This window comes from Kogia breviceps, chromosome 7 (assembly GCF_026419965.1).
Source record: "Kogia breviceps isolate mKogBre1 chromosome 7, mKogBre1 haplotype 1, whole genome shotgun sequence".
Taxonomy (NCBI): domain Eukaryota; kingdom Metazoa; phylum Chordata; class Mammalia; order Artiodactyla; family Physeteridae; genus Kogia; species Kogia breviceps.
This window is the reverse complement of record NC_081316.1, coordinates 12,628,557-12,653,107: the sequence shown is the minus strand read 5'-3', so window position 1 is coordinate 12,653,107 and position 24,551 is coordinate 12,628,557. Positions and strand designations below refer to the sequence as shown.

At 50.6% G+C, this 24,551-nt stretch overlaps 1 protein-coding gene and 1 long non-coding RNA gene across 3 annotated transcripts in view; one reads left to right on the top strand and one right to left on the bottom strand.

Annotated features, from left to right (window-relative positions):
- LOC136794467 (uncharacterized) overlaps nt 1–21,632 on the top strand; it is a 48,694-nt gene extending 27,062 nt beyond the window's left edge. For both annotated transcript variants that reach the window (XR_010841259.1, XR_010841258.1), the window contains 5 exons: nt 2,347–2,456; nt 14,521–14,606; nt 15,626–15,798; nt 17,363–17,483; nt 21,005–21,632. This is a non-coding gene — a long non-coding RNA (uncharacterized lncRNA). The remainder of the gene's footprint in view (nt 1–2,346; nt 2,457–14,520; nt 14,607–15,625; nt 15,799–17,362; nt 17,484–21,004) is intronic.
- Nucleotides 3,958–18,134, bottom strand: LOC131760514 (pregnancy-associated glycoprotein 2-like). Its single transcript, XM_067037344.1, has 10 exons — nt 18,090–18,134; nt 14,857–14,967; nt 11,359–11,509; nt 10,046–10,163; nt 9,832–9,950; nt 8,388–8,581; nt 7,563–7,679; nt 5,907–6,048; nt 5,721–5,819; nt 3,958–4,258 (listed from the first exon to the last, which is right to left on the bottom strand). Exons 3-10 carry the CDS (start codon nt 11,482–11,484, stop codon nt 4,106–4,108), a joined length of 1,068 nt encoding a protein of 355 aa, XP_066893445.1. The 5' UTR covers nt 11,485–11,509; nt 14,857–14,967; nt 18,090–18,134; the 3' UTR covers nt 3,958–4,105.
- Nucleotides 21,633–24,551: the final 2,919 nt, after the last annotated feature.

Genomic DNA, 24,551 nt, shown 5'->3' with positions numbered 1-24,551 from the left:
GAAAACTTGAATTGGAAGTATCAGTTTGTACCGATTAATTATTTCCCTTTTAAAAGAAAATCTGTGCTTCCTGGCGCTGCCCTCGGAAAAGCCTAGAAGCAATGGCAACTTGATAACAGTGACTCACTGACTATCCCGAGGACTAGCTTGTGGCCTCTAAACACCATTTCCCACCAGAGGATCTAGAGATTCTTGAAGAGATGTTTGATTTCAGGGCTGGGCCGAGAAATGCACAAGATAAGCGTGGGAATGTTGCAGGACCAGAAAGGTGAGCGCCTGCACACATCACCAGGGGCCGCACAAAAAGTTCAGGAATCCATATAAAGAGGCCAAAGTGGGACAATTTTAGCATCACGTCAAATCGACTGAAACAAAATTAAATATATAAAAAACCATGACTGGGACTTCCCTGGTGGCTCAGTGTATAAGACTCCGTGCTCTCAATGCAGGGGGCCTGGGTTTGATCCCTGGTCAGGGAACTAGGTCCCACATACCACAACTAAGAGTTCGCATGATGCAACTAAAGATCCTGCATGCCGCACTGGGAATCCTGAGTGCCGCAACGAAGGCCCGGCACGGCCAAATAACTAAATATAATTTTTGAAAGGCTGAATAATATTCCATTCTATGTCTCTTCCACATTTCCTTTATCCATTCAACTGTTGATGGAGCTAAGTTGTTTCCACATCTTGGCTATTGTGAATGATGTTGCAACGCACATGACAGGACAAATATCCCCTTGAGATCATGGTGTTAAGTTTTTGGAACACATACCCAGAAGTGGGATTGCTGGATCAAAGAGTAATTCTCTTTTTAAGTTTCTGAGGAACCTCCATTCTGTTTTCCAGCGGCTACACCATTTCACATCCCCGCCAACAGTGTACAGGGTTCCACGTCCTCGACAACACCTGTTATCTTTTGTTTTTTGATAATGACCATCCTGATAGATGGGAGATGGTATGTCATTGTCATTTGATTTGTATTTTCTTGATGATGAGTGAGGGAGGAACTATCCTTACCCCAAACTTACAGGATGGGAAACTGATGTCCAGAGATGAACTGGTAGGTCATCTACCAGTCACATGACTGGTAGGGGTCAGAGGTGGGATTTGAACCCAGGCAGAAAAGCTCCCGGATGTACATGCCTGGCGAGTACGCTGCACTGTCTTCCACGTGGTTAGCAAACCTGGGATCAGGCTGATTTGTATTCTGTTCTTTTTTCTCAATGTCATACTGGAATGATTTCTCATAACATTAAATATTCTGCTGAAACACAATTTTAAGGCGGTTGGTTGCATGATGGCCTATCTATGCTGTGGACACTTTATGTTTAACGGGCCTGGGATGCCCCCAATTTTCCCTTTTGTAGGCGACTCTGAGGGCTACACCCCTGCTTATTTATGTTTGAAGGTGCTTCTGATCATCGCTTTAGCACAAACCTTAGATGCAAAATTACTGGGACAAAGACCATACATCTTTTAAGAACAAGTCGTTCCAAAAAGAGTGTTCCAATTTACACTCTTTCAAGAAGTGTTTAAGATCTATCTTTCCCTGTTTTTTCTCTCACCGGTGGCTATAAATCTCTTTGGTCTGCATTGGGTAAAGGACAAAAGTGGAAGGTCGGGGAAGATTGTTGCTTCGAAGGTCAGACTTTGGGACTTAGCTGGCGGTCCAGTGGTTCAGATTCCACCCTTCCAATGCAGGGGACATGGGTATGACCCTGGTTGGGGAATTAAGATCCCACATGCTATGCAGCACGGACAAAAAAATATAAATAAAATTAAAAAGTTGATGAAGATCAGAATTTATCCTCATGTTGGTAGCACAGGCTACAAACATAGAGCCTCAGGAACAGTGGGCTCATTAACAGACACAGCTCCAGCCCTGGCCTTAGGCTCATCTAGGGAAGCAGAGCCTGACTTTTTCTGATTCATATTACGGCAGTAAGCCATGCTGACACCACATGTCTCCCGACACGGATGCAGCAGCGCGTTCCAGTGGAAGCATCTACCAATTCATCCATTCATTTATTCAACATGTATTTATTGAGGGCCTACCATGTGCCTGTAACCAGTACTGGAGCCGGAAGATTGGAGGAGACTTCCTTCATCTGTACAATGGGGGTCATGCCCCGCAGGGGCTCATGGGGAGACAGTGAAATGGCATATGTAATTAACCAGAGCTCTTATTCTTACTCTTATTGGTAGTTTCTCGCCAATAGAGACATTGCTTATGGTTCCATGAAGACCACTTGGAAAATGAGTTTGACAAACTGTTCACTTGAGTCTCCATTACTGTCTAAAAAAAAAAAGCCATTTCTGCTCTCACCTTTTCCCCCTTTATCAGCTCTGCAACCAGTCCTCTTTCACCCACCTCAAGCCGATCATAATCCAGTGCCATCCCAGAGGGACCAGGCACACGTAACCGTGGACATACGGCAGATCTGCACAGAGAAGGTAACTGCAAGGCTTAGGGGTGTGTTTCAAGGTGGGGAGACAAGACGGAAGTTAATGCCCCCCTCTCGCCCTACTGCATCCTTTCCCTGGTCCCTGAAGAGGACACTCCTCACTCCTCTGGCCCCTACCCACACCTGTGTTGTTTTCTCCGTCTGGCCCTCCCCATTGGGGGTTGTCTCTTTATCTGTCTCCATGAATCGGTGGTGGGTTCCTAACCCAGCCCTCTATCCCTGGGGTCCACCACAGCACCTGGCACATAGTAGGTGCTCAGTAAATCTGTCCCGAATGAAAAGATGAGGAAGGAAGGGAGTCGTCCCTTTCGCTGATTGGTCTTGCCCGAGTAAAGGCCCATTGTGTGCGTTGCGTCGGGTGTGTTTTCCTCCGTGTTTGTTCTTTCCTGCTCCTTCTCTCATGTGGGTCTCCCTCCACCTCTGACCCCTGCTGTCCCCAGCCTGGGCCTCTGCTTCCACGTAGGAAGAAGTGATGCTTCCACTCCAAATGTGCCAAACCATGGCAGCTCTAACCAGTGGTTTGTAGCTCTGCCCCTGGAGGGAGCTCAGAAAGGCTGAAGGCTGAGTGCGCCCTGGGACCCTTTTACAGGCGTGGCATCCTCCCCAGCAGCCTTGGAGGCCACGGGAAGGAGCCTGCTGGGGCCTCGAGGGGTGGGCATGGCTCGGGGATCCGCACGGCCCGTCACTTGCGAAGTGGGACTGGAAAGGACACTGCAGGTGTGCGTGGCAGAGAGCTGGTGACTGGGGTGGGGGACAAGGGGGAACCATCCAGCTTCAAGGGCCTCACCCAGAACCCCCCTGGAGCAGAAGGCCACTGCCAAAGGTCCTGTGAGATGGGAAGAGTAGAATCTATTTTTATTACCCGTTACCGTCGCTCCGAATGAGGAGGGGGCGGAGTTGGTGGGGGCCGTCACAACTGGTCTCCTGCCTAGAACACCCCCGCCACTTCCTTCGCGGCTGCCTCGCCCCAGCTGCAGTCACGTGTTGCCGGAGGAGACGGTCAGTCACGTTGCGCAGGGCCACGTGATCAAGTAAAGCCAATCATAGTACCCCCAAGCCCCCCGCCAGGATGGTTGGTCCAGGGCTGGACACGTGATCTGAGGTGGACCAATCAGAGGCCTCTTTGGTATCCGGAAGTTTTTCTGAGCTTCTTTCTTTAGGGATTAGACGCGTTAGGGATATATGTGTAGAAGTGTGAGGAAAGAAAGTTGTCAGGCTCAGAGAATCAAAGATGAGAGACGGGAAAGAGTGAGGGAGAGGAGGGAGCTGATGGCTGCTGATTTCTTGGGTCCAGTCACTGAGATCTTTGCATCTGCTGTGGTTCCTGTGTCCCGGATCCCGAGCGTCCTTCCCGTTAAGTCTCCCCTTTCCGTGAAGCCAGTTGGAGTTTGGCTCCTCTCACTTGTGGTTCTGACTAGGTTCTAGATCCTGCCCGATTATGATGCACCTCCCCGACCCAAACAGAGGCACCCATTTGTATTAGCACCGTTGAGAACGGAAACTTTTATTCTTTGCTGAGATTGGGGATTTGCAGAGCACCAAACACAGTCCACCGCCACCCCTGGGTGGGAGTGCCCTACGTGTGAGCGAGTGTGTGTTTGGAGGGGGCCTGATTGATTGCTGAAGCGGCCCCAGCCTTTACACTGCGGGAGCCAGGCCAACCCTGTTGTTTCCCCGATCGTAAACCGAGAAATACAGCCTCAGGAAGACGTCGCCCAGGATCCAGGTCTCCGACCGGCTTAAGCTCTCTGTGCCCCCTGCCAAGCTGCTGAGGCAGAAGCCCCGACGGCTCTGGGAGAGACGGAAATGCACACCAGTCAGCCTGAGCCCTTACCTGCCACCCTCTCGGCATCCAGAGCCGGCAGCTTCTTAGTTTTATTTCCCTCCTTTGGTAAGAACCAAGTGGCTCTCTCAGCAGCTGCGGAAGTGGGGTGCCCATCCAAGACCAAGAACGGCCAAGACGTGTGGCTGCCGTGAGGGAGGGGGGCTGGGGGAGGGGAGGACTGGGAGTTTGGGATTAGCAGATGCCACGTACTATAGAGAGGATGGATAAACCAAAAGGTCCTACTGTATAGCACAGGGAACTCTATTCAGTATCCCGTGATAAACTGTAGTGGAAAAGAATAAGGAAAAGAATACAAATGCATGTATAACTGAGTCAGTTTGCTGTACAGCAGAAATTCACAGCACATTGTCTATCAACTGTACTTGAATACAATTGTAAAGAAGAGAGCAAGAATGGCCTGTAGTTCCCCTCATACTGTGCTGTTTCTTTCCTTCTGACCCATGCTCTCTGTTTTCTCTGCAGGGAATGCCTTTGCTTCTCCCTCTTCCCCAGACCTGTTCTTAGAGACTGTGCTCAGCCCCTCTAGGAAGCCTTCCCGGCCCCGCGCTCACCCTCCCTGGCCACTCCAGGCGGGCTTGGGAGACTTACCCTGTGCTCCCCGGTGGAGAGCCAACATCACTCTAATCTGTGCCGGGCACCCCTTGGCTCCGCCCCCGGGGGTGCCGTTTGCATGGGGTCCAGTGATTTGCCTGGACGCATGCAGGCCTCCTCGGGCCTCCATGAGGCTGGGGGTTTAGAATGACTGAAATTCCCTCTCTTCCTCAAAGCCTTCCTGGAGCCCATCAGCCTCCTCTGAACTCCCATAGGGAGCTGACGTTAAGCCTCAGCCCTGTGTGAGGGCCATGCAGTCACTGTGCACCCTGAATTCCCGCGAGCATGCAGCCTCCCCACAGAGGGGTCTGGTACCCCAACTCACAGAGTGGGAACCGGGGCTTAGCAAGGGGAAGTGGCAGGCGAGGTCTAGGGTAACCATGTCATTTGTCATCCAAACCAGGACACTTTCGAGGTGGGAGGGGGACCGTTAACCATTACGGTGGGACAACACACTGAGACTGTGCCCCCCACCCCCCGTCACTGGGCCTATCGAGGGATTGCTCGAGCTGACTTTCCGTGTTCATCCGTGTGAGGGCTCTGGTTGAACGGAAGCTCCTTGAGGGCAGAGGCCCTTAGCGTTCCCTTCTCCCTGTGCCTCGCACCAGGCCGGCACGGGGTGCTGTCCCATTGATTTCAGGATGATGGAAGTCCTAGACTGCCCCTTACTCTCAAGTGGTTGGTTTTGTGGGAGGCACTGGCCCAGCCACAGGGGCTCTGCGGCATCTGCAATGGTGTGGCATGGCCTGCACAGGGCCCCCGCCTGCAAGCAGGAGCCCAAGGGTTCCTGCAATTCCACCAGGGTTGGCCCTTCACCTTTCTGATGTAGGCTTGAGGGGGCACTCGGTAGTCCTTGCCATTGATGGTGAAGACGATAGTAGGCAGGCGAGCCACAGAGCTACATGAAACCGCAAACTGTTAGAGAAAGAGGGAGAGGGGTTGGCCCAGGAGCTCCCTGGTGTGTGGAGAGCCCCGGGGTGACCCTGTGGCAGGACCCTTCACCTCGTGATTGATAAATCTGGCTCCGATGTGCCTCCGCATGACGCTGATCAGTGTACTTGGGCCAAATAGGAACGAGGTCCCGGTATCCACAATGGCCTGGCAGCCGCGGAAACAACCAAAAACCATACCATTCATGGTGATCCTGAAAGATAATTGGACAACGTGGTCACTAGGATCACTTGAAGTCTCCCCGTACGACTGTCCCGCTCCCTGACTGTCTCCCTTCAGCTCATGCCCTGACTCTGTTTTCCTTTGCTCTGGTCACCTAAGCTTCGTTGACTTCCTTTCAGTTCCTGAATGCATCGGGCTCTTTGGTGCCTCAGGGCCTTGGCATGTGCTGGTCGCCCTTCCTAGAAAACCCCCATCCCCTTTGTCTAGCTAATTTCTCCTCATCTTCCAGGTTCCAGCTCACTTGTCACTTTTTCAGGGAATTCTTCCTCCCCAGACTAGATCAGGCTCCTGTCTTGGTCACTCTCTGTAGACTCTTCCTCATTTCTATCATGTACTGAGGTGGAAATTCATTATTATGTGTGTGACTCGTCTCATGTACGTCTGCCTTACTAGATGTAAGGGCAAGTTGTAGCCTCAGTGCCTCTCTCAAGTGCCTAGCACACAGCGGATGCACAATGTATGTTTGTTGAATGAATGAATGAATGAATGAAAAAATGGATGAGGAACAACCAGAGCCCTGTATGTGCTGTGTGGCTAATAATGGGTCCACCCACACAGTGAAGATAGAGGTTCTCTGGGGCAGAGGATGCTGAGAGTAGGGGTGTCGGAGACACAGGCTGCCCTGGGAGAGGCTGTCTCCCAGCGTGGTCCACTCACGCAGCTCAGACACTGAGGCCCCTGGTCAGGCGACGCCTGAGCTAGCCCAGGGGCCTCCAAAGGACACGTAAGCTTTTGTCTGAGGGTATCACTCAGAATCCCGTCAATTATTGTCCCTTGCTCTCAGGCCACTCCTGGATCCCGGCTTCCTGATTATCTCTGTCACAGCCCCTGCCCCACTGTGTGCCCGGGATGGGGGGTGGTGGCTCCGGGTGGTGGGAGTGTGTCTTTGTATGAGTTGCTTTCAGGTCTCAAGAATGCAGCCAACCTCTCTCCACTGCCCGGGAGCTTCTCCCTAAGGAAACCAGTTTTCCTGGCTTGTCCAGGACTTTCCCTGTTTTGAAACTGGTAGTTTTGTGTAGTGAGAACTCCCTCGGTCCCGGGTAACCCTAGACAGTTGGTCAACTTATCACAACCCTGTTCAGCTGGTGAAATCCTGCCTGATCCTCTTGTCATTGCACTTTGGGGTCTTCAAAGCTTGCTCCCTGCCTCACAGCGTGGTGGCTGCAGCCGTCTCGGGCTGCACACGTCTCTCTGAACCCTGTTCAGGACCCTGGTCAGAGCCCTGGTCAGGGGCCTGGAGTGATTATGAACCAACCCATGGGTGGTGTGTGTACCTGTGTGTCTGTGTGTGTGTCTGTGTGTGTGTGTCTGTGTGTGTGTCTGTGCCTGTTTACATGTGTGCCTAGGCGTGTGTTTATACATGTGTCCTTGGGGGTGGAGCGTATGTCTGTGTCTGTGAGTGCGTGTCTGCGTTGTGTGTCTGCACGTGTCCGTGTGCACGTGTGGGAGCGTCGCTTGAGGTGGCCCTCAGAGGGGGAGGCTTACCGGCTCATGGTTATCTGCCAGTAGTGGGTTCGGGACACTGGTATCCACTGGAGCTCTCCTTTGTGGTAGCGGTGGTCCACCCCGCCAAGCATCACCACGCTCCCATTCTCCTTCTGGCTGAGGAGAGAAGGAAGGGCGAGGGCTCCTTGTAGGAGAATAACGGCAGGCACTGTCTGAGGGCTGTGCTTCTCCGCCCGTGCGAGGCACTGCTAGGGGCCCCATGTTACACAGACGGAAATCGAGGCCCGGAGGGATTGAGGACCTGTCCGAGGTCGGTCAGCGACTAATGAGTGTGTGTGACCTGTGCCCGCCATGGGGCCTCCCCCTCAGCAGGTCCCTGCGCCCCTGCTCTCCCTGTCTTGAATTTCCTAATACTCTCTGAACCAGACGCCCCACGTTTTCATTTCGCACTGGCGCCTGCGAATCGTGTAGCCGCTTCTGGGCTCCCGGTGAAATGTTAGGAGGAAAGCTTCGCGCCGTCGCTCTCCTTCCTTCCATATCAGATCCATCAGCACATCCCGTTGCCTTTTCCTCCAACCTCCATCCTGACCCCTCCCACCGCTCTCGCTCCTCCCTTCACACCCCCTGGACCAAGCTGCTGCCCCTGAGCCCTGGGTGAGCATGGCTGCGTTCCCATGAAACTTTTCTTACAAAAACCAGGGGCGGGGCCACATGTGGGGGCGGGGCCACATGTGGGGGCGGGGCCACAGCCATCCCGGGCTAGACTGTCTCTCAGGAAACTTCTGGATCAGGTAGACTACAACTTTTCACGCACCTGAAAGCGTCTTACAGCTGACGTAGAGCGCTTGTCCCGTTCAGACTTACGTGCTCAAGTAGAAGGCAAAGACAGGCTGAGGAATGAGGCCTCGTTTCCTCAGGGTGTCGAAGATGGGGGTGGTCCCTTGGAGGGCGAGGCTGGGGTAGCCCAAGCCCAGCATGCCATCGAAGGGTGCGTGTTCCATCCCAAACTGTAACTGGCTCAGGGCAAACGGCTGGCCCATATCGATAAGTTTCCCGATCTGTGGGAGAAGAGAATGTCCCCACATAAAGGTTTGGGAAGTGGGGCGGGGGCTGGGTTGGGATGGAGATGCCATGAGCACCGCAGAGAGGAACTGAGGCCTGGCCGTGCCCTGGGTTGACCTCAGATGGTTAGACCAAGCTGGGACTGGAATTTGGGTTCCATTGGTGCGGGGCTGTGGCTTTTAACCAACACCTGCCCTTCCTGCAAACAGTATCTGAAGTGAGTCAAATTCGCCTCATGCCTTCTGTGCTGGTGGGGAAACTGAGGCTCAGGACGGGACCAAATGGTTCCCACTTGAGGACCAAGTGAGCAGAGAGCTGGATAGTCTTCTCTTTGGCATCACTATGATCTGATGAGCGAAATGGACTGAGTTCATTGCAGTGCATCATGGTTTCTGCATCTGCCCAGGAAGACAGAAGCCCATTTTACAATGTCGCTGCCAGGGTTCTTATGAATATTCTGCCTGGGAAACACGCTTTGGGGATGTGTTTGCGTGTGCGTGTGTGTGTGTGTGTGTGACAGAGAGAGAGAGAGAGAGAGAGAGAGAGAGAGAGAGAGAGAGAGAGAGGGAGAGAACTCAGGCCCTTTGGGGGATGCAGGCCATACTTTTTATTAGACACTCAAAGGCCCCCTCTTACGGCCCCCCCCTTATCAGGCCCCTCCCACATCTGCGGCCCCCTGCTTTCCCTGTCCGGATTCCCGAAGCCCTCAGTTTCCCTCAAGGGCCGAAGATCAGTTTTATCCTCTCCCCAAATACCGCACACCAGCATGAATCCTGACTGGCCAGCCCAGCTCCACCGTTTTTCTGATGCCTGACCTTGGCGAGGCCCTGGCTTTCTGCACCTCAGTTCCCTCATCTGTATAATGGAGCTAATCATAGCACTTGCTGTGTGGGGTTGCTGCAGGATTAAACGAGTTGTTACCATGAAAGTACCTAGCACGGTCTGAGGATATAAGAGTGGGTGCTTTTTTCCCCCCTCTCCCTGCTCCCAGCCAAACGAACCTGGAGCTGCTCATGGGCAAAGCAGCTGCAAATCCACACCCCAAGCCACTCTCTGGGTCAGCCATTCTGGGAGTTTGTGTGTCAGCAGGGACGCTGTCTCCCAAGGGACACAGCACTGTGGGGTGGGTGGCCAGCCACTCGGGGACTTTGGGAAAGACGGGCCCTCCCAGTTGGCCTTGCATCTGTTTTGTAAGCTGCGGTTGCTCCCAGGGCCAGCCCTGACTCGACTTCTGGTTTCCAGTTACCCGAACAGTGTCGTAGCCAAGAAATCCAACCATCCTCCCGGAGCCGTAGGTGAGGTCGACGTGCCGGCCCGAGGGCCGGAAGGTGGTGGACTTGTGAGGGTTGAATACCTTGTGTGTACCTGTGGACACAAGAGATGTGTTCCCGTCGGGTGCCAGGGACGGAGAAGGGGGTGGTAGGGGGAGTACAAGATGGGCGGGGGGTGCAGGTACTCACGGCAGGAGGCACTGCTGCAGTAGGTGGAGGGCACCCACAGGTCACCTGAGCCGGTGTCAAAGAGGACCTTGAACTGCTGAGGGGGCGTTCCAATGGTGATGTTGCCGACATAGGCTAGCTACAGGGGCCGGGGAGGGGTGCTGTGGTCAGGTCTGGTCGCCCTGGCCACCCTCGATTCCCAGAATGCTGCTTCCCTTGAGGTGTCCTGTGTCTCCTGAGATCACTTTCCAACCACCCCACCTCACAGCCTCTGCTCAGACCGGTGCCTTCATTTGATTTTTTTCTTTTTTTTTTTTTTTCCATGCGAGCTCTTAGTTCTCTGACCGGGGATCGAACCCGGTCCCTCTGCAGTGGAAGCGCAGAGTCTTAAGCACTGCACCTCCAGGCGAGTCCCGGTGCGTTCACTTGGGAAGCTCTCCAGTCTCCCTTTTAAGGCCCAGCCTGTTTCTTTCTCCAGTTGGCCCTCCTAGGTCACCCCAGGCCACCTCCTCTAAGCTCAGACCGTGTCCTATCACCACCACGCTGCTGGCCCTTTTATTTGACATGTATTTACTCTTTGCCTATCACTCAGGCTGTCCTTCCTATGCATTCTTTTCTTTTTTTGGGGGGAGGGGTACGCGGGCCTCTCACTGTTGCGGCCTCTCCCGCCGTGGAGCACAGGCTCCTGACGCGCAGGTGCAGCGGCCATGGCTCACGAGCCCAGCCGCTCCGGCGGCACGCGGGATCCTCCCAGACTGGGGCACGAGCCCGTGTTCCCCGCATCGGCAGGCAGACTCCCAACCACTGCGCCACCAGGGAAGCCCTCCTATGCATTCTTGATGAAGAGACGAGACCTTTTCTTAAAATCAATAACAATAACCATAGTGTTAGATTTTTATGGTGTCACAGGCCATAGGGGCTCAGTAACTTTTTACTGGTGTCCTTCTTGGATCTGCGGAGGCTGACCTTTGTCTGCCTGGGGTTTCATTCTTGATTTGCAGTTGGCTTTATGATCAGGCATGGCTCACCTTTCATCTGTAACTCAGTGGCCCACCTGGTTCAGGAGGAACCGTCTCCCTCAAACTAGTGACATATCTTTGGCAAGAAACGGATGTTCACCTGCCACCTGGTCATTGCTGGGCCCAGTTACCACCGACCAAGAGTCGAGGATGAGAGTGCCTTCTTCTCTGGGAATGGGGTCCCTATTCCCCAGTGTTTCTGCTTCCTGCAGGAGCCCTAGCCTCAACACACCGCCTGGTGCCACCAGATGAACCCCAGTGCCCGGCCAGAGCGCCACGGGGCGCTGTAGAGTGCCATCCACCCAACTCACTCACATCCAGGTAGTTCTTCAGGGGATGAAGAGACAATTTCCGGACACGAGGGAAATTCTGCAACCTGTAGTCAGTGTTCATCGCCAGGAAGTTTGTCAGCAAGTTTTTTTCCCTGAGGGTTTCTCTCATGGTCTTGGTCTTTGTTAGAGGGATTCTTTCACCGAGCATTGGGAAAAGGAAACGGAGAAGGGGCAGCAATCAGCTGTGTTATAGTATGACTGTCATTCCTTGCATTGTAATGGCACTGTGTATTTTCCAGGCATTTTTTATGAGTGTCCTCTCATTATCAGGACGCTACGCAAAGGCGATGGCAAATACCTAGATTTGAACACAGGTACTGTTGTGTAAACATGGGTAAGCCATATAACCATTTGGAGTCTCAGTTTCCCCATCGGTAGGGAAAAAGGTAGCATATAACTCCCATCGCCCGTATAGAATGCTTTGGGTATTAAGTGAGATGATGTATGTAATGTACCTGATACGTAAGAAGTGTCAGAAATGACAGCCATTCCCATTGCTATTGCATCCGAATGTACCTTTTTCAAAGAAGTTCTGGGAAGGAATCTGAAGGGGGATCATTATCCTCTTTTTACAGGCGAGGAATTTGAAATGCAGGGAGTTTGTGACTTGGCTGTGGTCACACTGCCTGTTAGAGGTAAATCCGCCTAGAAGTAGCCTTCCAGATCTTTCTCCAAGGCTCAAGCAGAAGAGAGGGGTGAGAGAGGAAGCCAGGAGATGGGGAAATATTAGGGAAATTAAGAAGCTAGAGAAGCAAGGAAGAGTCAAAATAGAAAAACAAAACTAAAACAAAAACGAAAACTCAGAGAGTTCTACGTGCACAGAGACATCCAAAGAGGATGGAGAGATAAAAGAGAGAGAAACAGAGGTGAATATACAGACACATACACACAGAAATGGAGAGAGAGCAGAGAGAAGACCTAGAAGCAATCACAGGAAAATGCCGTTCATAGGACCACACTTACAGTTGCACAGGTTGTGCACTGAGCAATTCCAAGGAGTGCCATTTTCACATAAGTCACGATGTGACTTTCACCCCCAGAGTTGTGCAGCCCTGCAGGCCTACCCCAAGACCCTTGGGCCCCACGTTGCCCATGGCAAGGTACTCATCAATAAGTGAGAGTTGAACTTCAAGACTGTCAGGGAATGATTACATTCCCTTGTAACCCTGATGGGTGGAAGAATAAGAGGACAAGGAAAACCCCAGAAAGAGAGATGATGCCACTTACGGTCCCCGTACTTACACGACTAGGCACTCAGAGAGGGCCACCAGCCCAAGGATCCCAAGCCACTTCATGCTTCTTTCCTGCGCCCAAGTACTCAGGAAAGAGTGAGTTCTGAGCATGCAGTGGTGGCCAAGGGCTCCTAGTTATATATGCTCTGACATGCTCTAATTGTCCCCTTTAGGCCACTAATGGATCTGATCAGAAATATGAAGCTCTCGATAAAATCTTTACCTCCATCAGTGTCTGTGGGGGAGTGGAATTGGAAAATTCTCAGAATACAGAGATTTCTCCTGTAATCTCTTCTTTGCGGATTGGCTGAAAAACCAAACTGAACTGCACGGACTAACTAAGAGTGGGGAGACTGTTGCCAACTTGGAAAGAAAACACTGTTAATAACGTGATAAAAGTGAATACTACTAGAGGCCATGCTTGACATTCGTGATCTAACGTGGTCTTTCGAGCAACTTCATGAGGTGTGCATTGCTGTCCTCAGGTGGAGAGGAGATTGCTAGGAGGAAAAGAGTTCAAATGGCAAAGTGAAGACTTTAGGAGCAGTCCAGTGACGTACAAGTGGCTTTAGGTAGTGGGACAGATGGCACAGTTCAGGGGCACCTATGCTGCCAATATGCATTAAAGGTCTGGGCTAGGGGCTTCCATGGTGGCACAGTGGTTAAGAATCCGCCTGCCAGTGCAGGGGACACGGGTTCGAGCCCTGGTTTGGGAAGATCCCACATGCCGTGGAGCAACTAAGCCTGTGCGCCATAACTACTGAGCCTGTGCTCTAGAGCCCACGAGCCACAACTACTGAGCCCATGTGCCACAACTACTGATGCCTGCGTGCCTAGAGCCTGTGCTCCGCAACAAGAGAAGCCAGCACAGTGAGAAGCCCGCGCACCGCAACGAAGAGTAGCCCCTGCTCGCCACAACTAGAGAAAAGCCCGTGCGCAGCAACGAAGACCCAATGCAGCCAAAAATAAATAAATAAAATAAAATAAATTTATAAGCAAAAAAAAAAAGGTCTGGGCTGAGTAGTGTTACAATTACACAGTTTCACTATTGGGAGAAATGTGATGCATGCATCCACAAGATACTTTATATCGTCCAACAAACATACACGGAGGACCCTGTGTGCTTGGGTGTAGGTCAGATGCTGGAAAGTCAAAGTCAAGTAAGACACAGGAGGTCCTTATCTTCAGGGAGCTAGCAGTCTTGGGCAGTTCTCACAAACTCATGACCCAGGAGGCAAGAAAAATGAATGGAAGGGCTGGGTGGGCATCAGTGAATCGGGGCAGCCCACGCCCTACCACAGGGGGCAGTCTCTCCTCGGCTCCCACCAGCGGCTGCCATCCTGGAGAGCAGGCTGGTTGGCAAGTTTTCAAGCGAAGTCAGAAGTCTGGATATTTATTTTTAGTCTGGTAAAATTCCCTGATTTTAAATGTTAGCGACTATTTTTTTTTTGTTTTTTCAAAAAACATAGTGTGAGCCAAACCTCAAACAACTAACTGTGTGCTGGATTCAGCCTGCAGGCTGTGCAGGGTTTTATTTCTGGCCTAGAGGTGGGAGTAGAGCGGGGACAGAGAGGGGGTTCAATTCATGTTGTTCGAATGAGTAAGAGACCGAATGCATCTTAACCATGTTAATTTCCCTTCCTTTCGTAAAGAAAGATGACCAGGGTCACATAAACCAATGAATTTAATAATGTCCACTTGCTGAGCATCTGATATAATTCCCCACTGGATCCATGCCTTGAAACATTTTCTCTACGGAACCAAGCATGCAAAGAACTAACTTCTGTCTTATCAGTCAGAGAAGACAAAAAAGACCACTCAGAGCTCCTGCTCAGCCTGAGATGAACAGGGTTACCTGTTAAACTGTTATTCCAGCCGAAGCAAAGATGCTGGAGTTTTATGCTTCCTTCCAGGATTCCCAAGACCTGGGTGTTCCTGCGTGAGATCCATCCAGGCCTGTCCCTTGGGTAGAACAACGGGAGGCTGGCCTGGTCACCAGGTGGGTGATAGATTGGGTGCTGCGTCTTCCTACTCATTTCTGCACATTGTTAAAATTCAGTTTTGGTGGTTCAGTCCCTACGGAGGGGATCTGACGGCAACTAGCAAGTGAACACACACTATAGCATTTAGCTCGGCAATTCTACTTCTAGGGATCTATCCCAAAGACACACTGGCAAAAATACAGAAAGACACATGTACAAGCCATTCACTGCAACACTGTTAGTAAAAGCAAAAGATTAGAAACTTACCTGTAGTGACCATCCACGAGGGGGAGTGTTCAATAAGGCACAGGGCATCTGAACCACCAGGCATAATGCAGATGGAGAGAGGCGTGGAATGGGTGAGATCTTCGGGGTGTACTGTTTAGTTTTTAAAAAAGGAGAACCAGAAAAGTGCTTATAGTTTGTTACTTTTACATACACATATATGTCTATTTTCAATAAAACTAAAAAAAATCGTAATTTATGGGGGAGGGGCAGGGACGGAAGTGAGATTTTTCTTGTTTTATAGTTTGACTTTGCAACCATGTAAATATGTTACAGAATTTAAAAATACATAAATAAACACATCTGTCAAAATTGAGAACTAAGACAAATGAGCCTAATTCTATCGAGTTGCTGACCTAGCTGCACACAACAAAACATTACTTAAGTTGCTTTACAATGCAGAATTTTGACCTACATTCGGAGTGGGATATGTCCTAAGGACAAAGACAAAAAAACAAACAAAAACACCCTCCCTCCAACACCAAACCAAATACAAAAAACCAAAGAAATCTGAAACTATATCCAACACCTTATTGTTGGTGATATTGCTACTGTTATTTTGAAAGTATCTTATGTATGTTACAGGTTAAGTAAATAATGCTAATGTTGTTATGAAGCAAGACTTTCAGTGGAAGAGAGAAAAGATGTTTATGTATAAAACAAAAAAGCTTAAGTAAAACCCTGCGGTCTTAAAACTTGAATTGGAAGTATAAGTTTGTACCAATTAATTGTTTTCCTTTTTTTTTTAAAGAAAATCTCTACTTTCTGGGTCCGACCAGTGAAAAGCCTAGAAGCAATGGCAACTTGATAACCGTGACTATCCTGAGGCCTAGCCTGTGGCCTCTAAACACCATTTCCCACCTTAGGACAGGGAGATTCTTAAGGAGATGGTTAATTTCAGGGCTGGGCCAAGAAATGCACAAGGTAAGCCTGGGAATCTTGAAGGTTCAGAAAGTTGAGGGCCTTCAAAGACCACCAGGGGCCGCACAAAAGTTTAGGAATCCATATGAAGAGGCCAAAAGTGGGATAATTTTAATATCACATCAAATCGATGGAAACAAATTCAATATATAAAAAGCCGTGACTACTGGAGCAGTGGATAAGACTCCATGCTCCCAATGCAGGGGGCCTGGGTTCGATTCCTGGTTAGGGAACTAGATCCCACATGCATGTCACAACTAAGGAGACTGCATGCCGCAACTAAGGATCCCGCCTCCCACAACTAAGACCCTGTGCCACCAAAAAAAAAAAAAAAAAAAAAAAATAGCCATGAGTTCGAAGTAGTAATATACAACATCTAGTTTGTCACTGTGACAGATTGCCAATGCGCTAACTATTGTGAACACTGAAAGAGGAAAATAATCATCCATATGTATGCTATTATTTATTTATTTATATATTTTTTTGTATGCTATTTTTGTATGAAGCATATTTCCTGTAACTACAAGTAGTCGATGAAGGACTATTCATTTTAATTGACGAATTCCAGTAATTAAATTCAGAAGAAATGGTAGAATCAGGAAACCACTGTTTTGGAACATCCTAATGAAACAATGGATCTAGGCAAAGATCATCAATGGATGCTAAAACCATAAGATGAAAGGTCGAAGGGGAAGTTTATAATGGATGGATGAGTTTGGCAACAACAGGACCCACTGATCATCTCAACGTCTATCAAAGTGGGGCAACTAGAAATTATGAGCCTCTTGATGTGATGCCATAAGAAATATATGGAATTTATGTATGAAATACTCGAATAAAAAGTTTTGAACTCAAGTCTAGATTTAACTACCAGTCTTCAGGGAAATACATAGATAAAGGAACAGAGAAGCAATCCTCTAAACCCAATACTTGGGAATTCTATAGGACAAACAACCCCACCTCCTCCCGCTTTTTAAACAAATAAATGGCATAAAAATGGGGCGGGGGAGAGACTTATTTATTAAAAGACTTAAAAGACAACAACCAAATGCAACATGTGTGTCCATTCTCTAGATCCTGATCTGAATAAACAAACTGTTAAAAGGCATTGTTTTGAGAGGATTGGGGAAATTTTAATATGGACTGGATAGTAGACGTTACTTTTGTTTGGAACAAAATAGCATTGTGGTTATGTGTATTTTGTGACATGGTAATCTCTTCCTTAAAATCCTCTGGCAAAAATGAGTAAATAGTAAAAGAAATGTTAAAGTGAAGGTTTAGATTAAAAAAAAAAAAAAAGATTTGTGTAGTTGCTATGGATTGAATTGTGTCTGCCCCCTAATTCATAAGTTGACTCCCTAACTCCCAATGTGATGGAATTAGAAGGTAGGGCCTTTGGGAGGTACTTAGGTTGAGATGGGGTCTTAAGGGTTCGGGCCCTCCTGACGGGATTAGCACCTTTATAAGAAGAGCCACCAGAGAGCTTCCTCTCTCTCTTTCTCTCTCATTCTTCCTCTCCCTCCCTCCTTCCCTTCCTCCCTCTCCCCTACCACATGTGAGGACACAGCAAGAAGAGAAGAGTCTGCTAGCCAAGAAGAGGGTCCCCACCAGGAACCCAATTGGCTGGCACCTTGATCTGGACCTCTAGCCTCCAGTCTACAACAGCCTGGGCTGACTAAGACAGTAAGGTAATTCTTGATGCCGAGTGATGAAACACAGGGTTCATGATACGATCCTTTTTTATTTTTGTTAGGTTTGAAATCTTTTTGTAATAAGTTTAAAAAAACTTCCATTGGGAAGTTTCTGTCTTTAGTGATACGCTGAGGGGCCCAAGAAAAGCAGACTTGGACAGGCCCCCACCGGCTGAGTGGTGGGAGTCCCACCTGCTTATTACCCCAGCTCTTCTTGTGTGATCTGCTTATTACCCCAGCTCTTCTCGTGTGATCTGCTTATTACCCCAGCTCTTCTCGTGTGATCTGATCATCACCAACCCCCCGCCCCACACTCTGGGCCGCTTGGTCATCCAGCTGGACGCTTTGACGAGCCAGGTCAGGGCCTGGAGGTAGAAGGCATGAAGACATTTTTAGAAAAAAGTGGACTGGGCCTCCCCCTCCCTGGGGGGAGTGCCATCTGCAGGTGAAGGATAGCACTTAGGGAGGGAGGGAGCCAAGGAGCGAGGCTGTGGGGATATTTGGAAGGGAAGGAAGGAGGGATTCACAACCGAGTAACCGAGAGGAAGACAGCTTGCTTAGGACCCAGAAAGGAAGAAGCACCGAGAAAAGAATGGTACCTACCAGAGGTCCAGATCCACCTGGGTCTTCCGGTAAGACTTGTTGGAGGTCACGATCTTCCTGCTGGAATTCCTGCTCTGGACATGGAGGTGATAGAGCCATACTCCCTGCTGGCGAGCCCTGGGAAGAAGGACAGCCACACCCAGGGGCCCTTTGATTACACTCTAGCTGTTGGCATCATCCCAAGCTGGACAGCAAAACGGCAGCTCATCCAGAGCATTTAAAATAATGTCTCATTTATCTTAACCTTCCTGGCATGTCTTGTACCCAGAGTTCCTTTAGGAGAGGCGATTCCTCAGCCTAACTTGGGTTTCTGCTGAAGTCTACAACCTTCCCAGTCGGTAACTTTTGCCTTGTCACTAACTGATCTCGCCCCACGGAACCCGAGTGGAGGAACGTTCCAGTGGGCATGGCCCCTAAGGTCCCGCAGCTCACAGCAGCTGTGTGCCAACTGGCCTGCCACCCCCCGTTCTGTCCAGCATTGCCGGACATCGCCGGGCAGTCACGGCACCTTGACTACCAGACGTGGCCTCGGCATCCTGGGCAATGGGCACCTCTCAGCCACTTGTCCACTAGTTGGCGTTGACCTTCAGTCTGGAACAACTGCTCTGGAGCAAGTCTAGTCTCCCCAAACCCAGAGATGGGGAAACAAGCCTGGGGTGTATGACTTACCCAAAGGCTGCAGGCAAGTTAATGAATCGTTGGGACCCAGGGCCTCTGGTTCGCAGGCTGGGAGAGCTCCGAGCAGGGAAAGATCGGAGAAAGCTCAATTACAATCCACTGCCGGGAAGCTCTCAGAAGTCTGCAGGTGCCAGAGCGGAAGTCCTGTCCCCTTCTTCCTCAAGTCTGGCTCCGCTTCTGTCACCAGACCTGCCACTGTAGGAGGAGGAGAGCAGTACTGGGAACTGGCTCTGCTGGGTGCCAGGCAGAGTGGGGGCACCCCCAGCTGCGGTGGCACCGGCAGGCAGTCGTACAAATAACGCCCGACTCACGCCCAGCTCAGCAGCCCTAGGCCTCCTGCTCCTTGTTCACACAACACAGCCCCTCGCGAGATTGGGTAATCTTGACCGCTTTCCCAGGGAGGAGCACTTTCTGCTCAGCCCTTTGGCAACTTAGATGCAACGTCTTACTCCTTCTTCAGGGAACACGTGGCTGAGCGAGGCTGGGCATGCTCAGACAAGCTTGGATTCGAGGGACTTGTCCCCTCTTTGGTGCTCAGAAAGACCTTGGAGCTTCGAAGGCCTCGACGGGGGAATGAAACCACTCCTGTTCTGTGGGGACTTTGCTGTATGGATCTGGTTGGAGAAAAAGGACAGATGCACAGGGCAAGGCTAGGCATCCCTGGGAACCAACTGACTGTGAGTTGAGCTCCAGCCACCAGGCTTCAGGGTCAGGTGCTGATACTGGCCCCCACGGCCACCTCTCGAGAAGGAATGGAGGAAACAGGTTTTGCCCAGAGAGCGGTGTGGTCTGGGGACACCGTGATCACACAGGAGAAGGTTAGACGGGAGCGTTTACTTGCCTCTTGGCTCTATCAGTGCCCTGGGGGTTCCGCCAAGGAGGACAAGCAAACGGAGGGGGTCAGAGTCACTGGTGGTACCCCTGGCACCTGATGCCCCTGGTGATAGCTGTCTCGTCTGCACAGCCCCGGGCCCAGAGCTGACTCAGCCCCATGACAGCTCTGGGGGTTCCCTTCTGGAGAGGAGGGAGAGGGCTCGCTGCTGGTAACTCACAAGTGAAGTGTGTGTGATGAGGTTGTGTTTGGTGACCTGTGGCCTAGGTCCAACCGTGAAGGAAGATTGAGGGTGCAGAAGTAACCATTAATTAAGCTTGGTTACCTTGGGCCTTTGCAATGGCTATTTCCCCCATCTGGAATGTTCTTCTCTCAGCTCTTTTCATGGCTGGCTCCTTCTCAACATCTAGTGTCATTTCATGTGTGTCCCCCCCCCCCTCCCACAGAGAGGCCTTCCCTGACCACTGCATTCTCCCAGGCACAGAGCCTGATCCATTCGAGGAGCTCATAGACACTGACTGCATTTCCCGTGGCTTTTCATGGGCACCTGAGAGCTTGAGAGTGTCCCCAATTTACAGATGAGGAAACTGAGGTTGAGAGCGGTTAAGCATCTCCCTGGGGCACACAGGGCCTGTGAGTGGTAGAGCCAAGATTTGAATCCAGGTCTGTCTGACTGCAAATTCCCGCCGCTCTTTAGTCCTGGGCTTGGGGGACCAGGAAGTGATGCAGAGGAGACGAGAGTGTTGGGGATGGAGGGGGTAACTGGGAAAGGATCTCATCTACTGGGAAATATTCATTCTTTCAGTGAACCCTTCTTCACGGTGCTCTGAGCCAAAGCCAGAAAATGCTCGCTGCGTAGATGGAGCCTGGAGGGCAGGGACAGCGTGTGGACTGTGCCGAGAACACAGATGCTGGGCCCAGGGGGAAGGTGGCCTGAAGCCTAGTTCATGATCTTCTGCCACAAGCCAGTCCCCTTGGGAGATTGTCCATCTGGAGGGCCAGCTTTTTCTGAATGGGCTAGCAGGGGCCTTGTAGTTTAGGAAACAAAACTTCAGAAAAGAAATGCGACCTGGCTGTAACGGAGACATGCTCCTGGCGTCCTGGGAAGTAGATGCCTAATGTTGCCTTGGGTGGAAAGTTAGGAAGCCTTCCTGGTGGAGGTGGCAACTGAGCTGTGTCTCGATGGATAAAAGGACTTTGCTGAGTGGGTGTGGGGAGGAGGGAATGCCCATCAAAGAGGGCAGCACTGGCATTGTACTGGACTCCAGGGATTGTCAGTCACCTGGCAAGCTTAGCCCTAAGGGATACATTACATTAGTCTGGGCAATATGGGCCGTAACAAGCAATGCTCAATTTAAAAATAATTAACGTTTTTCTCTTACTCTCTCTGTCTGTCCATCATAAGTTGTCTGGGGCTCTGATTGGAGACATCTTCTCCCCGGGATGCAGACTGATGGAGACGTCACTGTCTGCAATGTCACTGTTTGTTGCGGCAGGAGGCAGGGAGTGTGACAATTCATGTGCTGACTATCGTGAGTGAAAAGTGTTGCCCGCCATATCAGTAAACGAAGGATGCTGCAGCCATCAAGCCATCACATTACAGCTGCCCCCAATGGTGAGTCTTGAGGGAACTCAGGATGGAAAGAGGTTGCCACCATCGAGCCCTCAGCTACTGCAGCCAGCCTCCAAGGGTGCACCTAGAGGGGACTCAGGAGGAGAAAAAAACAGGATACTTGCCCCTAGATAGCTAAGGTGCAGATCAAAGGAATGATTTCAGTGAGTCCAGACTCTTGCATCTTCCCGTACATCAAAAAGCACAAAATTCCTTAACTTGAGATGTTTGGTTTCCTTTAATGAACAGTAATCCTTTGATGTTCCAACTACCTGGTTTTTGTTGCAAAAACTCCCGTATATCCTGGCTCCTCCTGTACCTCTTCAGAGCGGCCCCTCTGAGACATCTGAGAGGCTGCCTTCTGGGCTTGAAGTCCTCAGAAAGTCTGCCAAATAAAACAGAATTCTCAACTTTTAGGTTATGCTTTTTTTTTTTTTTTTCAGTCGACACAATCAAAGCATTTGCCAGGAGTGACCTGTGTCACTGCTACCTGCATTTCAGGGGTGTAAACAAGCCATATGGCCACACTGAATTTTGAGGGAGTATGGAAGTGTAATCCAGCATGAGTGTAGGACAGAGACCTGAAAATCTGCACAACAGCACTAACAATGCACAGGACAATGTAGACAAGGAGAACCAAGAGCAGGTCCCAGGGTCGGGGTGGGGGCTTGAGTACCATGTTGGAGAGCATGGGCTTTATCCTGTGGACGACGGGGATCTTTGAGTAGGTGAGTGAAATGTTAGACTGCAGAGAATGGAGGAGAAAAAGGGAAAGAGAGGCTAAAACATCAGAAGGATGTAAGAGATGAGAGACATTAAGAGGAAGGAAGTAGATTAAAAAAAAAAAAAAAAAAACCCAGAAGCTGTAGAAATGAGGCAGGGGGAACATTTGGACACTGAGTGAAGGTCATGGCTGCCAGCTGCCAACCCTCCCTTTTGGTGGAAGGAAGGAGGGTGGACAGATATTTTGGAGGGTTGTTTGTGCTGGAGAGTCAAGACTTTGGTGGGGGCAGAAGGAACTACCTCAAGACTCTCAAAGTTTTTCCTGAACACAAAAGACTAACCTTACTCTATGGTGAACTTTCAGAGCAGAACAAGGACAAAGGTTAAATGGGAAGAAGGCAGATTTAACTTTAATTTGATAACAACTTCTGTCTTTAAGTTACCATTGTTATTCCAACTGTTTGCCAAGCACCTTGCAGAGATGTGTGTGTGTGTGTGTGTGTGTGTGTGTGTGTGTGTGTGTGTGTGTGTGTGTGTGATGTTTGGAAATGTTAATTTCCTTCCCGTTCTCCAAGCGGCAGGAAAGAAGGAACGGAAAGGTAATACTCTAGGCCAGGAGGAGGGTGGTAGTTAGAAGCTTTGTGGTGTTCTAGAACTACACTGAAGGAAGCTCCCACCCCTGCTGGAGTTTGGAAGGTGAAGTTAAAAGGGGACATAGGCAGAAAGAGGAAGTACCAGGATGCAAAGGAGGAGGAAGCTCTCTCCAGGGAAAGGGGGGTGATCCACACCGAGGCTCGAGGCTCGTTCTCCTCCTGTCACGTCTGAGTGATGGGGCAGAACTTCTGACCAGAGGTCGGTGGGTACTGTAGTCTGATCACTGAGCATGTGGCCTTCAGAGGAGCTGGTGTGACCCCCCCCTAGGACTGGTCCTTGCTCCAGCCCAGGCCTTGGGAGGGGCACCTCTCTGACCTGCCCAGAGACAGAGGGCACTGGTATGTCATCTGGTGGCTGGGGGTTCTGATGGTGACACCACAGTGTCTGCACAAACACACCCCCCTTCGTTTTTTTCTTTTGACACCACAATAGTCTGGAAATCTCAAAGGATTCTATGGAGGAGTGAAAAGAGTAGGATATAAGTTCTCTCTGGCCTGGAGGGGAGAGAAAATTGAACTTCAGTTAAAGATAAAGGGATATGACGTGGCTTACAAAATAAGGATGAGCAGAGCATAGCACTTAAGAATGCAGTGCTTCGGGGCTTCCCCGGTGGCGCAGTGGTGGAGAGTCCGCCTGCCGATGCAGGGGACGCGGGTTCGAGGCCCCGTCCGGGAGGATCCCACACGCCGCGGAGCGGCTGGGCCCGTGAGCCGTGGCCGCTGAGCCTGCGCGTCTGGAGCCTGTGCTCCGCAACGGGAGAGGCCACGACAGTGAGAGGCCCGCGTACCGAGAAAAAAAAAAAAAAAAGAATGCAGTGCTGGAGCCAGAGGGCCTGGGTTTAAATCCCAGCTTGGCCATCTACTGGCTGTGTGACCTTGACAAGTTACTTACTCTGTTTGTGCCTTACTTCCCCCATATTTAAATAGGGGATAATAACAGAACCAAATGAGTTAATATGTGTAGGGTGCTTCGATTCATGGTAAGTGCTCTATGAGTTTTATATAAAGTTGTCGACTGAACAAAAAAAGCACGATGTGAGAGTTGTGAGTTAAGTTTTATTGGGGGCAAAGTGAGGACTATAGCCTGGGAGACAGCCTCTCAGATAAGCTCTGAGGAACCTTGCCGGAGAGGTGTGTGGGGGGAGGACGTTAGTACGGACGTGATTTTGGTGAAGGGGGTCCGTGCAGCCAAGCGCACATTTTGGCAGAGACCTGCTGCAAGTCAGGAGAAGATTGCTGCAAGTCACGAGGAGCAGGTGTCTCCGTTAATGATTTTAGTGCTTTTCTAGATATGCGAAGAGGCAAGAAATCGGGCTCATAAAATCTTTTCCTAAAAATATTTATCTGAAGGCTTGTTCTGTCAGTTTTCCCAGAGCACAGAGTGCCTCGCTCCTGAGCTCCACCCTGACCTCCTTTCAGGGGGTGTTGAAGGTCAGCGACTTCAGTGGCTAGTGGCGCCATCCTTGTGGTGCCAGATGGCGAGTGACCATTTTTAGGTGGCAGAGGTAAGCATGTATTTTGGACTCAAGTTCGTACCTGTTGCACCTGCTTTATGTGGGGAGCTTGTCCGGGATTTAGGAGCTGCCTCAGTGTCATGTAATGATTTGAGGGCACATCTGGCTCCATCTCTGGCTTTGCAGATGAGGAATCAAGGCCGAGAGAGCAGAAGAAACTTGGCCAAAGTCCCTCTAGGCCAAGGAATTTAGTGACACAACAGGGGCTGGAGCTCAAGCAAGTCGGAGTCATGAGTCAGCCTCTTGCCACCTGTGCGATCGCCGTGCGGGGCTGTCCAGCCCTGGGATGAATGGGCTGCTTTGTGGGCCTCCAGGCCTGAGTGGGAGCCAGCAGAGGCGGTCTGACCTCCAGCTGGTCTGGGGCCTGCTTGGAAGAAAGGCCATTTTTTCCTTCTGACATTTAGCTGTCCTGAGGGCTCGGGGAGCTTTGTTTGACCTCCTGGAGCCTTA